Genomic DNA, 15,090 nt, shown 5'->3' with positions numbered 1-15,090 from the left:
GCTGAAATAAAATATAAGATTTTTCCAGAAGAAAAAAAATATTATCAGACATACTGTGAAAATGTCATGGCTCGGTTAATCATCATTCGGAAAATATTTTAAAAAGAAGGAAAAAAATTTAAGGGGGCTAATAATTCTGACTTATTAATAATTCCTACTTAGTCAGTAATGAAGCCAAATCTGGAGCTTATCTAACAAAATAACTTACCATAATGGTCCAAAAACTAGTACATCCACATTTATATGTTATAGAAAAATACAATTTTAAAAAGAGAAAAAATCAAGAGAAGCAAAAAAAAAAAAACATGTTGTTGAAATTTTGTAGGTTGTAATTTAGTTTTGCAATATTTTGCTTGAATTTAATTGTTATCTTTCAATTTCTAAATATGTTTGGTGACTAAAATATTATTTTAATAAATATCTGTTTAATAAATCTGTTTTGTTTACATTCACCAAAATACAATGCCTATATTCACTGAGAAATGGAGAAATTTTTCATTTTCAAAATGGGGTGTCCTGTTCATATTATTTGCAACCCTGGACCAGAAAACCAGTTTTATATTGCACAGGTATATTTTTCCCAATAGCTAAAAATACATTAAATGTGTTCTAAAAAATCATTAGATAAATAAAGAGAATGTTCCATGAATATATGTTGTACATTCCCTTCTGTAATTGTCAATTTATTTTTGATTGGTAATATGCAAAAGCTAAGAACTGAATCTGTACTGTATTTAACTCCAATTTTTCCCAAAAAAGTTTGGTTGCCCCTTTAGATTGCAGATTTTTAAACAGCTTTATTTCCCAAATATTGTCCAAAAAAAAAAAAAAAGTGGGCGGTCACATAAGCTTGTCCTAAAAAAAAATGTACAAACCAAGCACAAAATCATAGTATTCAATGAGAGAACACATGCTTGATCAGTCAGCTTCTTCGAGTCACTCCCGAGTCATAGCCTTAAATGTGTATTGCACACATTGCATGTTATTTTGAATGCAAATGTGACAGGACTGACCCGAAATGGGGACAATTGTAAATGTATTTGTATCATATATTTGTAGAATTTATTTGTAAAATGTATTTATAATTTCATGTTTTTAATCAGTTGATGTCAAAGACAGCAACTTAAACTTGCTAATTCTGAAGGATTTTTTAAAATTAACAGTTTTTAGCAAAACTATTAACACAGTTCTTTTCATCATTTAGTAATTCTGTATAATTTTAGCTCCAATTTTCCTAATATTTCTCTTTTTAAACCACTTTATTTTCCAAATAGTGTGTCCAAAAAACAAATCAACACTTTTGACTGGTTTTGTGGTCCTCAGTCACATATCTTATACCATCTAATACTCAATACAAACGTTCAAGAGCCAAATTTGTTTAATATTATTTAAAACTCTTTTTTTTTCTGACCATTATTTAGTTGAAACCTGTCTGAGGTGAAACTATGATTAAGATTGATTTTACAATGAGTAGTCCCATTGACAGTTTAAGATACCTGTTTGTTATCTACTATGAGATGCACTGATCAAACGTATTGGGAAACACTAATCTATAATCAACAGATTAGGTCAGATCACTGGTTCAAAGAATGGCCTTCTAGACAGTTCTGTGCTTTAATATTGTGGCAACACTTTTAGCGAAGGCCCTTTTCTCTCGCAGTTACAATACTTCAATGCACAAAGCAAAACCCACACACACACAAACACACAAAAAATGATTTATCGGAGAGGAAGAAACTTGTCCGACCTACACAAAACCAAAACCTAAACACATATGAGGAACTTTTGAACCGCTGACGTGACCAAATGTCTGTTCCTGATCACTTTTGTCAACTAAGACACAAAGCAAAGCTCACATTAAGTCACAACATTGATTTTGAACTGATCACATTGATGTCTTTATCCTGAAAAGGAAAGTTCACCCTAATTTTACCTGTCCTCAGCCTTCATTTCAGTTTTGAGTTTCTTCTGTTAAACACAAAAGGAGATGCTTTGAAAAATGTTGTAACCATTAACTTCCACAGTGTTTCTTTTTCCTACTATGCATTTCAGTGGTTACCATCATTCTTCAGAGTATCTTCTTTTGTGTTCAACAAACAAAAATAAACCCATAAAGCTCATAAGTAGTTATTTTTGGTCGAACTATACACTTAAATTGAAATGCATGTTCATTTGTATTATTAAACAGCATTTAGGGTCAATAGTTGTTTCTTGAGCATCTAAATTAAGCTGGGATGGAAGTAGCATCAAGGTGGAAATGTTACTAAAACACATACACATGTGTCACAAGTGTCTGTGGTCATTGAGTCAGTAGGAACATGGTTAAGTCACATGCATAAACACTCCCATCTCTTTATGGGTCTGATATATATTTGAGGACAGACACGCTGAGCATGAGGACGCTGAGGACTGAGCCACTCAATCATTGTAAGTCTCTTTTATCAACTCTTCTATTATGTTTACAGCCACCAATATTTGTTTTCAGTTACAGTTTGGTCAGATTTGGGGAATGTCTAAAAATACAAGTGTAAATGCAGGAGGTTGATAGTGAAGTTTTAGGGTACGACATACAAATGCACCCAGTAAGTCTCGCTTATTTGCACTACATATATTATTAATAACACCCACACTGTAAAACCCAACAGTCAACTTTATCAAATGAAATGAGTGTCGTTAACTCAAAATTGACTGAAAGTTAATTCTACTCATTTAAAAAGAGTTTTGAACTCAGTGTTGGAGGTAATGAGTTCAATAAATACCTCATTACTTCAATATAAATGGAGTAAGTTCAAAGTACTCATATAGATAGTTTTTTTTAACTCAAATAGTTTGCAGTAATCGGTTTCCTCAAACGGTTTGAGTTTCCTTAACTTATTGGGTTTTACAGTACTCAGTTGATTTGAGTTCACTGTGGGTTTTACTGTGCTCATTGCTACGTTTACTCAAATGGGGTAAGTTCACAGTAGTCATTAGGATTAGTTTTTGAACTTAAATGATTTGTAGCAATCAGTTTCCTTAACTTTTTGGGTTTTACCTTGTAGGAAGATAATTATAGAGAACTGGATGAAGACCCGCTGACCTGCTTTGACAGAATGGACACAGTTATTGTCTTTATATTGGAGTTTATTTATTTATTTATCTACTTTTTTCATTTAATGTAATGTAATATCTTTTTTAAGCTGTTACTATTATTTATGTACAAGTAATTTATCTACTACTGTCTTATATATATATATATATATATATATATATATATATATATATATATATATATATTTTTTTTTTTTTTTTTTTTGGGTAAATGTTTTTTATTTTACGTTTACGTAAATGTTACGTGTATACTATGTTTATAAAAACACAGTTCAAAAAAGTTTGGTCAGGACATGGTTCCTCTTTTTCTGTGTGAATAATATCTTCATTGTTCAGTTTAACCTAAAAAGGGGTATTTGGTATTTAGAATAGCATTGTTGCGTATTACTGATAAAAAATGATTAAAAAACATTTTATAAATAGACTTTTATATAATTTAATTGCATCATTGGTTTTGTTTACTTTTAACATCTATGGAACTTGTCCACTGCACAAATTGTTTGTTATATATTGTAAATTAAAAAAAAGAATTATTAAATTGTAATTTTTTTGACTATTTATTATTTAATTTCATATTATTTAAATCAAATTAAGAAAAAGATTTCTGAAAAAGAATTCTGAAAGAAGCACATACATTTATTTAAAGGCATAGTTCACCCAAAAATTTAAATTCTATCATCGTTTACTATACAACTACATTATTTTATAAGCACAAAATGTAAAACCACAGTAGGCAGAATAAATGTTTTCATTTTTGAGTGAGCTGCTTCTTTAAGAGAGTATTGCCGATTTCCCGCAATCACGCTGATCAGGCTGATTAGTTTACTAAGAGAAAACAGCTGTAGCTGAAATGAGGGCGTGGCTTATTGGTGATTAGAATGATATAAATGTGGAAGTTAGGCGTTAGTTTGGTATGAGGTGTGGAGAGAGGACTCTCAAAGAGCAGAAGCTGCTGGTGTAGGTGCTTTCTGGCAAGTTTCACTTCTTGGTGTGGTTTTATGAGAATTGAGTGGTTTACTGTTTGTATGTTGTTTTGTAGATGGCGTCACCACTAATGCTGGTGTTTTTAAGTGCTCTCCCTGGGGTCCTTTGCTACTATTCCTCATTCGTTGACCTGGAAGCTCAAGGAAGTGAGTTGCTATTGATTTCATGTAGTATGTTTAAAGTTTGTGTGAGCCAGAAGGTGAGTAATTTTATTATGTTGATGCACTTCCAACTAAAATGTAATGTTGAATAGAGGCAGGGCTTAATTTCGTGCATATTAACTCATCCCAATCTAATGCAAGAGGGTAGTGGTCAAAGATTAATATACAGCTGAAATGGAAGTCGTCAAAATGACCACTCATAAAGTGGAAGCAAATGGTCAGACGTTGTTCTTATTGAAGACCATATTATTTTTTTGTGTGGACTTGCTGTAAGAACAAGCGTGAGCTGGCAAAATAAACATTGTAAATTTTGGTTTCATTTGGAATTTAAGAATCTCTAAGTTTTGTCAAACTTGACGACTGAGTTTTTAATATAATATTGTCTCCCATCTCAATCAGGTAACCAGTCATCCATCAGGTTCCTAGTGTTGGGGGACTGGGGTGGACTACCTAATCCTCCATATGTGACCCCCATAGAGACCGCTACAGCCCGCATGATGGCCAAAACTGCTTCTCAGATGGGTGCGGACTTCATTTTGGCTGTTGGTGACAACTTCTACTACAAGGGCGTCACTGATGTCAATGACCCTAGATTCCAGGTTTGAATTTAAGTCTTAATGCAATTTGTTTACTTTTGTCAGCTTTTTTTTTTTTTTTTTTTTTTTTTTTTTTTTTTTTTTTTTAAATTTCACCATCTACCAAAAAATGGCACATCTATGAGGCGAACCAGGTGTGTTAAGGGAGTGGGGGAATTGTGTGGTTATGGTGTTGCTGTCTAAATTGCAGACTCTTGAGTAGGTAGTTATTGTTGGTAGTTTGTAACCATAAAGTTTATTTAGTATGAACGTGATCCCATCCATACATCTGTTTTTTTCCTAAATCCTCTCCATGGCCTTATGGGTTAAATGTTCATAAGAGACAAGAGTCCTGCATGGTTATGTGTTGTACTGGAGCATGACTGTTCTGTTAATTTGGTGAACTCAAATCAAATGCAGCTGGATTAGCGAATTAAGGTCCAAGGATTTTTATTTTTTTTTTTATCTTTCCCCCTCCCCCAAATGGGATAGCAAATTACAAATGAGTAGTTTTGTAAGCAGTTTATGTATTGCTTTTTGGCATGTCCATTTGAGAAAAATCTAAGTTTAACAAATGTTACGTGCATGCACATGGTGTTACAAGGAAAGTCTGGTCCTATGAGCCCAAATCCAGACTTTAAATCATGTCATCCTCCATTGTATATTAGGTGACAGTTTGGAAATGGTGGTTTTTTTAAATTAGATTTTTCTGATCTGCAAATTATCCACTTAACGCCTTGAATGGTAACATGCAACACCTCAAATATTAAGTTTGATCCGCACCCAGATCAGCACCTTATCTTTACACGCAAGAAGCATTTAAAATGGACTCCCTCTATTGAGCCATCCATTGTGGTAATACCACAGCCTGTAATATGGGAGATGCTTGTGTTTGTTAGATGACTACATAATTTTAAAATATGGTACCCCTATGCATGCTGCATCCAATTCCAGTATAGCCTCTTTATTAATGTTCCATGATGCTTAGAATGTGGTGGGGGCATGTTTTGGTACAAAGGCAAACTATTTTAAAAACCAATGTAATTTTAAGTGTACATTTTTAAATTGGACACTTCAACTGTAGGTACACTGACTTTAAAAGTTAAGACTACAATTAAGTTATGAATAGCAAGGCTTGAACCAATCCCTGTAGGGCTATTGCTTCTAGCCTGCTTGACTTGAATCTGCTTTGATGTAATGCCACTTTGTCAGAGTTTGTTTCTCGCTCCAAGGGTGCATGGCACCTAGAAAAGGGGCATTTGTGATGCCCTTCTGAAAGCTGAAATAGAGACCCTTGCAGTGCTCTTGTCATGTTATTATGCCTGTTTGTACTTTTGGATCTAATGAACTCCATGCTATTGAAACTAGTGATGTGCAATACCGCTTGCTTCCTATCCGATACCAAGTAAAAGGCACGTATCAGAGATACCAATCTGATACTTTTGCCCAAAAATGACTGTTTAGGAAATTAAAGTTGAAGGTTTAGTGTACTTGAGTGTCATTTTTATACTGAATACGAGACAAATTGTACGTTCTTTATTGATTTGAATTATTATACCAAAAAAAGAGCAAACTTATTCATTGACAGCATTTGAGCATGTTCGTCTTCAAACGCCTGCCTGAACATCTTAACATGAAACAAACATTCACACCTTTTAGTTTAGTGACATGTTAATCCAGTCCCCTTGAAGAGGTTTGTGGTTACCACCGTACCTCGCTGTTGTTGCGTGTCACAAACATTGAGTTTATGGAAGTGAAGTAGCTCCCCACAAAACTTTGCTTGCAGTTACCCATATCCAATGACCATGTGACTGAACATCTGCCGACTGAGTGTGGCTAGCTAGCGTGCTCTGCAGTTATACAGTGCCATATTACACATGACTTGGCAGGTGGAAGAACAAGTAGTTCTGCCTAAGTTGGCATTTTTTAGATAAACTAGGGTAGCAATGGTTTCTTTTTTTTTTTTTTTTTTTTTTTTTTCCTTCCTCCACTCCATTTCTGTTTCCAATAAACTACATATTTGCTCCATTACTAAAATATCGATATTTTGATAATCAATTCTAGAACACGCTAAGCAGGTATCAGAGATATTGATATTCTAGTATCAATCTGCACATCACTAATTGAAACCTTATTTTCACTTCATGTCCACAGTTCAGCTTCAGTTTTCAGCTTGTAACTTCCTAGTAATCGAATATCTCTATGCTCTTTATAGGAAACCTTTGAAGACGTCTACACTCAAGATTCTCTTAACATTCCTTGGTACGTCATTGCTGGCAATCACGACCATGTAGGAAACGTCAAAGCTCAAATTGAGTACAGCCAGAGGTCAAAGAGATGGTACGTGAGCCAAAGTACATAGGCCTCAATGTCTAATTGAGTTTCCTGGCTCTTAAGCCAATTTGCACTGAGACTTGATGTTCATTGCAGCTGTACTTTTGACTTTGCCCTCTTCTCTTTCCAAATGGGCTGCTTTTAACAATCTTTCCATCTGCCAGGAACTTCCCCTACTACTATTATGAGATGAACTTCCGCATTCCTCGAACAGACAGTACTCTGACAATCATCATGCTGGACACTGTGTTGCTGTGTGGCAACTCTGACGACTTTCTTGACCAGCAGCCTCGAGCTCCACGAAGTGGTGTACTGGCCAACCGGCAGCTGCTGTGGCTTCAGGAACGCTTGGCGAAGTCCAAAGCTGATTATCTCCTGGTGGCCGGCCATTATCCAGTGTGGTCCATATCCGAGCACGGGCCAACTGACTGCCTGCTGAAGAATTTGAGGCCATTACTAAAGAAGTACAAGGCCACGGCTTACCTTTGTGGCCATGATCACAACCTACAAGTACGTCTCTAAAGGAACCCTCTCTTTTGAAGCGATCTCCGTTAAATCATTTTACCAATTTTCAATACTCAGCCAGTTTTTGGGTCTGTCTGGAATGTGCTAAATTGGATTAGACCATTAGCATCTTAAGTTAAAATTTTACTATTTAGAGCTTCTGTAGTTGCATGTACAGTAGTCAACGAAGAGGTTCAAAAGCTTTCATAGTAGTTCTAAACCAGGGTTGTCCGAACTCTGTCCTGAAGGGCTGGTGTCATGCAGAGTTTAGTTCTAACCCCAATTAAACACACCTGAATCATTTAATCGAGCTCTATGTATACTAGAAACTTCCAGCCATGTGCGTTGAGGCAAGTTTGAACTAAACCATGCATAACACCAGCCCTCCTGGACTGCGTTTGGACACCCGTTTTAAACTATTCGGCACTTTATTCTTGTCACGATTTGGTCGGCTTTAAAAGTTGACTACTGTGCTGTACTAACAACTGCAGAAAAGTTCTTGGTTGATGTGGTTTGGAAATAATTTCATTTTCCTCAGTCTTGGTACACAATGTAACTGCTGAAAGTCTAAATTTAAATGAGTTATCAAAACCCCTTTGGTCATGTGAGGCAAATTGTTTAATCCCAAATCAATGGTTCAAGCTGAGTGCTCCTGCCACACCTGGAGATTGGCTGAAAGACTTCTGAAAAGTCAAATCCACCATTTAACTCTAGGGCAGGGGTGAACCAACCCTGTCATGGAGAGCCCGTGTATGGTTCAGCTCCAACTTGCCTTAACAGTCCTGCCTAAAAGCTTCTAGTACAGTAGTTTAAAAAAAAAAAAAAAAAAAAAAAAAAAACGCCGTCCTGGAAGGTTTGTGTCCTGCTGACTTTGCCTAAACCAGGGGTGCTCAATCCTGTTCCGGGAGGTCTACCTTCCTGCAGAGTTTAGCTCCTACCCTGATCAAACACACCTGAACCAGTTAATTACGACCTGAACAACACTTGATAATTACAGGCAGGTGTGTTTAATCAGTTTCAACTAACATCTGCTGGAAGGTAGATCTCAAGGAACAGGGTTGGCCACCCCTGGTCCTAACACTCCTACCTATAGATTTCAAGACCCTGGGCAAAACTCTGCAGGACACTGGCCCTTCTGGACACAGTTTACCCATGCCTGTTGTATGACCAAGATTTAATTGGTTGGTTTAAGTCTAGTTGGGATTGGAGCTAAACCCTGTAGGACACCAGCCATCTAGAACACAGTTTGGGCACTCCTGCTTTGAGTTAAATGAGCTTATTTTCAAATTTTCCTCCAAGCCTTTTTGATCAATTTAAGGTTAAACATTTTTTTGATTAATTTGAATCTGACATTCTGCCTCTTGCTTTGTTTTCCAGTACATCAAGGAGTCTGGTATTGGTTATGTAGTTAGTGGAGCTGGTAACTTTATGGATCCTGATGTGCGCCACCGCAACCGCGTTCCCAAAGGCTACCTTAAGTTCTTCAATGGCGATGCCTCAACATTGGGTGGTTTTGCTCACATTGAGGTTGATAAGAAACAGATGACCGTTACGTTTATCCAGGCTAGAGGAACCTCTCTGTACCGGGCTGTTCTTAAGAAGCGTGACGACGTTCTTGAGGATGACAACTTTTGAAATTTTTAGTTTATATGTGACTGGGTATATTTACCTTGGTCTTTTAGATTTTATGTTGTGAATTGAAAACTTGCTCAAGATCTGTTTTAAAAAAAAAAAAGTGCAGTTTTACAATCCTTTATTTATAGATTTAAGTTTAATGAATTGTTTTAAACATGGAACTTTTTAATAATGATTAATTAAATGTTCATTTAAACTACTACTGATCAACTGAAGTGTCCGCTACTTTTTCCTTTTTATATACGAGAGTAAGGATTCATCTATTCTGGACTCTTAACCTCAGTGCTAGAGTCTACTTTGAATGTATTACTAATAATGAAAGGTTAAGTTAACTGTTGATATTTGAAAGCAAAGTAGACATGCTCATAACTTATCAGGACACTGGTTATTTTTGTAACGTGCTTTCACTGCTGATTGGTAGGTGACTAACTTTTGAATTTTTACTGGAAACCTCAAACCAGTGATCAATGAAAATCCTTGCATTGAAATCAGGATACATTCATATTGAACATTATTTAAAGAAGCTTGTAATGTTCAATGTAGATTTCACGCGAGGAACAGTAAGGTAAACATTTGGGCAATATTCTTAAGGTTTATTTAAAAAAAAAAGAAAAAAAAAAGTGCTTACTAAAAGTAATTCAGATTAAGATGTCTTTTTGTCAACTTGGTGGTACGGCTGCCTAGATTTGCAACTTTCCATTTGCACCGCACCTTATCTTATTCACATCCGTTTGCAAGTGCCAGCAGTAACTGACTTAACTGTATTTGGAGCTGATCTACAGTAAATCCATTCCTTCCTGCAGCATGGTCCTGACACAATATGATCTGGACTGAAGTTGAGAATTAACGAGTCTTAAATTCTCTTGCGCTGGCATGTGCTTCACTTTCATTTTAAGCTAGAGATCAAGATGTGCGTTTTATTAAGGTTTTCTCTTTAAGGATGGTGCTTGAGGCTGCTTCAGCTAAGAAATCCTAATTATAAGTAGGCCCACACGAAATCTGTGCGCGCAGATTTTCTGCAGAATTCCGCAGATTTTTAGCCCATTAATTCTGTTTATTTACTTGAGTAAATCTTTTTATTCAGTAATTTATTACTTTTTATTTCATGTATTAAGGTTTTAGTTATAATACTCCCAAAATAATTCAGCAGAAATCTGCAGATTTTATCAATTCTCTGCAGAAATAGCAAAAAATGTCCGCAGATTCCGTCTGGCACTGATTATAAGTTAATAGTTTTTTTTTTTTTTTTTTTTTTTTTTTTTTAAATTAATTTTGGGTTGCAAGAAGGAAAAACTCCTAATAAACTCAATTAAGTACTTTTTTTTTGTTATTATTATTATTAGAGGTATAATTCACCCCAAACAAGAAAATTACTCCTTCTTGGTCTAAAATTGATAAATTGATTGAATTTTTTTTCTGTTCACAAGAGATTTTGGCAATTAATTAGCCTTTGACATCCATAGTAGGGAAGGAAGTATACTTCGTCTTTTGAGTTTCTTTATCTGTTAAAGGCAATGCGAATAAACTTAGCATTTTTATATGAGCTATTCAAGTTCCCTTAACTCCCAATTTGTCCTTCTGTGCTGTTTGTACTCAATAATACAACAATACTCAGTAGATTAACACTACTGTAGTTTTTTTAGATTGGTTTCATGCTTTCCGTTGACTGCGAGATGCTGTAGCTTTACAGCATCACCTATTGCAAAATGTTGCCACAATGAAACGTTTAGTGAAGGCTCTTGGGTAAGGGTGTCCATCCAGAAGTTTGTTGCAACAATTTTAATGAGTTTTTTTTTTTTTTCCTTCCTCCCTCCTTTCTCTCTTCTCCTTTCTCTCTTTCATTCCTCAGTGAAGCCACTTAATGGAACACCAACTTTTTTGGGAAAGGGCTTGTTTTACAAATCCCCTGGAGTTAAATAGTTGAATTTTGAGCACTTTTAGCTTGGCATAAATCATTGAATCTGATTAGACCATTAGCATCATACTCAAATTGAAAGTTTTTGATATTTCTATTTAAAGCTTGCTGCTTCTGAAGTTGCATTGTATAATAAGACAGATGGAAAATGAACAGTTGCTGTTTTTTAATATAGGAAACAAGAAATATACTCTTATTCCGGCATTTTCAGATTCTGTCTGTCTTAGGACACAATATTACTCCAGACACGTCAAGCTTTAAATAGGAAAATTCTAAATGTGAATTATATTTTTGGGATTTTTATTTTTTTTGATTGAGATGCTGACTGTCTAATCAGATTTAATCACTTATGCCAGGGGACACCAATCTTGTTCCTGGAGGGTTGGAGTCCTACAGATCTTAGCTTCAACCCTAATCAAACACACACTGTAAAAAATGTTTGTGAAAATAACAGTGAAATTCTGTAAAATTGTGACATCTAAATTTTGTAAATAGAAAAACAATGAAACAGCGTTAAATTTACAGTATGCTTTTGTAAAAAATAAAAATACAGTTGTAAAATGTTAAACTAAATTAAACTGTTAATTGTACTGTAAGACTGTGTATCAATAACAATGTTTATTTGTAAAATTTACTGATCACTGTTATTTGAATAGTAAAAACATGTAATACTGAAAACTGCTGTAAAAATTACAAAATGATACTAAACAAACAAAAATCAGCTATTACAGATAAAAAAGCAAGTGTAAGCAAGTAGAACTATCACAAATGTTATCCTACATGACATATTTACAAGTTTTAAATGAGGGGTTTTAAGGCAATGTGTCTGTTTAGAATTGTCCTTATGGTCTATAAGCTATTTTAGCTTTGCTAATTATCATATTTAATGTAGGCTTACATAGAAAGATAAGGGTTATTTGTCCCCAGGGGTCCTTTATTTTTGCGATGTGTTTCTATTTAAAATGTATGCTTTTGCGTAAATTAACGTCTGCGTTTGAATTTCAAACTCTGTTCTGCCTTGTCCAATCACCAATCGGCTATCTGATTCTTGCGGGAGCAGCCATTTTACAGATATTGTTTGTGAGAGCGCGCGCTCAATCTGTCCGGCCCGCGAATAAAGCTGTGGAAGACGTCTTGCAGCATTTCTAACTACCGAGGCACTGGTAAGTTTAGTGTAAAGTTGGTTTACTTTGTACTTTAAACGCTTTACCATACAAACACCTGCAAAAAAGGAGAGGGTATTATTTGGGGTGTTGCACGGTCTTCGGAATAATAATCTGTGTTACAATGCAAAGGTAACTCGGTCACTTGTCGTATCGTCCGTCTAACGTAACGCTGAAAAAACTGAAGATTTTGTTAGAAGTCTAAAGATGATTAACGTTACGTGTCATTTTTGCAACAAAACACTTGACACACTGAGACGTTAACGTTATGTGTTGCATTGTAAAGTTCACAGAAACGAACCCCATTGTTTTTTCAAATGTGTTATTGCTGGCTGTATGCGAACATTTTGCGCTTACGCTGCATTAAAAGCACATGTCTATAGGGATCACATTGAGTTTGCCTCAACCGTTAGTACTAAAGCAGTTTTTGCTGATTTAAATGTGCCATTTTGTTGTGTGACCGCACGTTTAACACGGCTAAAGATTTAATAAGCCACTTAAAAGAGCATTTAGCAGATGGCCGACCTGTGTCTTGTCCAGTAACGGGTTGTAATACTTTTACAATCAATCGTCTTTTACAACTCACATGATCAGGAAGCATAGAGCTGCTTCAAATGATACTATAAGTGATAATACCCATAATTTGGGTTCACACGCCATTTGTGGGTTAACTGAAAATTTCAGTCATGCTCAATATTTTTGCAGGTATTGTGAAATCACAAGAAATGAATTTCAGAGCGATAACTTAAATGTTTGTGGTCCACAGTGAACCCCTGAAACTTGATTCTGTTGTTCATGATTTACAATCTGAAGACTATCAAGAGATCAAAGGAATAAAGGTAAACTATGCTGTTTTCAATACTTGAAATCTTTTCATGCCTGCCTTTTTACCCAAGTCTTTACAGTGAATCAATCAAACATACAGAGAATTTTTTCTTTTTAGAGTTTAATACTACTGACAGAAATAATGTATAAAGGAACATCATACAAAAAGGGACATTTTCTTGTGTCTAAAAATTATGAGTTTGATTTTGGAGAACTTCTCATCATTTTAATTCAAAATGGCGAAGCTGTGTTTTTGTAATGAGAATACAAAGAGCTGAATATCATTTTGAATACCATCTGTACTCTATGACTAAACAGAGTAACTGGCTACAGTGTCTTAACATTAATGACTTGGTTGATTTTTATCCGCTAATATCATACTTTGGTAATGGGTACCAAGTCATTCTGCTGAAACACAGCGTGCTGTTGAAGTAAAGACATCTTGTCCACAGAGGTGGAAAAAATATGGTAAAAATCATCATGTATGCTTAGTTAAAATAACATGTAGTTTAAAGAGATAGTTTTCCCCAAAATTTTAAGTGTTGATATCATTTACTTAACCTTGACTTTTTCTTTTTTTCAAACCTGTTTAGGGTTTGTTTGTTTTTGTTTTTTTTCTCAAGAGGATATTTGAAGAATGTTGTAACTGTTGACTTCTATAGTATTTCTTGCTACTATAAAAGTTGATGATTACAAGTTTCCAACATTCTGTCCCCCCCCCAAAAAAACTCAAACTGGTATTAAATGTGTCAAGGGTAAATAAATTATACATTTCAAATTTTTAGGTAAACTATCTCTTTAAAATAATAGTAAGATCTGAATTTTTGTTTTATTTGCATTTAGATGAACAGAAATAAACTTTTTATAAATTTAATAACTACATGTTTAATCACTACTTGCTTAATTTCAGTATTGACTGACTTGGAGACAACATTTCTTCGTACTGCCATCACAGAGGTCTTGCCTAACCTTCCAGAGGCAACAAAAGATATTTTAGAGGAGTTATTGCAATCCATTGGAGTGGAGACATATGATGATTTTCAGTTTATTGAGGAATCTGATTTGCTGACAGCATTGAGGCCAATCCAAGCTCAACGTTCTTGCTGCTTGGAAGTTAAGATGTAAGTCGTGTTACAGAGCAGAATGCTACAAGACAACTTCACAAAGTAACAGGTGTAAAAAGGTCTTGAAAAGAAAAAAAAAAAAAAAACTTTGTTACTGACTATTGTTTGTGTATGATCTTTTGCAGGCCAGACACCAGAAACAAGCAGCTCATCACAACCTTCCACAGCCTTGCATAGTTCACCTGCAAGTTCTCAATCGTCCTCCACCAGCAGCTCCCAAAGCCCTGATGTAGACTGGGTGGATACGTTTCTGATACCATGGGATACATTTTTTGGAGAGAGGAAAACTACCAAGTTCACGAATGAGAAGAGAGATGGTCCGAATTGTGGTAAATGAGATTCTTCACTAAAGAATAGTACCCTGGCCCAACCACACCCCCATCTATTACTCTGTATACTTTGCTAGCAGTCTTTTTGAATTCCATTCACTGGACATATCCAGTTTGTAAAAGTACAGTTTCAAGTTTTCAGGAAGAAAAAATTCAGAACATCAAACTCAATATTCTAAAATTCTAAACCAGATATTCAGATTGTGAAATTCAGATTCAGCAGAAAGTAGGTCAGGAGTCATCAACAGGGAAGAGTAGACAATCACTGAAAAGTTAAAGCTAAAATTAAGCATTTCGGCTATTCACAGAGCTGTGTGAGTTTACTGGTGTATTTGAGGCTCAGGAGGACACAATTCTTCTGCAAACTGACTATCGGAGTCCGCTATTTTCAGTAGTTTGTGTAATAAATATGCTTCAGTGAACTGCAGTGCTCCTGCTTTTTTGTCAAATT

General features: G+C 35.2%; 1 protein-coding gene across 4 annotated transcripts; it reads left to right on the top strand.

Annotated features, from left to right (window-relative positions):
• Positions 1 to 2,390: 2,390 nt before the first annotated feature.
• On the top strand, positions 2,391 to 9,892 carry acp5a (acid phosphatase 5a, tartrate resistant). Of its 4 annotated transcripts, none has more exons than XM_005165726.6 (6): positions 2,396 to 2,427; positions 4,130 to 4,220; positions 4,635 to 4,834; positions 7,026 to 7,150; positions 7,309 to 7,654; positions 9,026 to 9,480. In XM_005165726.6, the coding sequence occupies exons 2-6, from the start codon at positions 4,130 to 4,132 to the stop codon at positions 9,281 to 9,283; spliced, it is 1,020 nt and encodes a 339-aa protein (XP_005165783.1). In that variant the 5' UTR covers positions 2,396 to 2,427; the 3' UTR covers positions 9,284 to 9,480.
• Positions 9,893 to 15,090: the final 5,198 nt, after the last annotated feature.

The sequence above is a fragment of the Danio rerio genome, chromosome 6 (assembly GCF_049306965.1).
Source record: "Danio rerio strain Tuebingen ecotype United States chromosome 6, GRCz12tu, whole genome shotgun sequence".
In the NCBI taxonomy this organism is placed as follows: Eukaryota; Metazoa; Chordata; class Actinopteri; order Cypriniformes; family Danionidae; genus Danio; species Danio rerio.
This window is presented reverse-complemented; position numbering and strand designations above follow the sequence as displayed.

What these genes read in the sequence shown, in the direction of transcription:
- acp5a (XM_005165726.6), top strand. Translation starts at nt 4,130, where the DNA reads ATGGCGTCACCACTAATGCTGGTGTTTTTAAGTGCTCTCCCTGGGGTC. An exon ending in TGACCTGGAAGCTCAAGGAA is followed by an intron (nt 4,221 to 4,634) that starts GTGAGTTGCTAT and finishes CATCTCAATCAG; the next exon opens with GTAACCAGTCATCCATCAGG. An exon ending in AGCCAGAGGTCAAAGAGATG is followed by an intron (nt 7,151 to 7,308) that starts GTACGTGAGCCA and finishes TCCATCTGCCAG; the next exon opens with GAACTTCCCCTACTACTATT.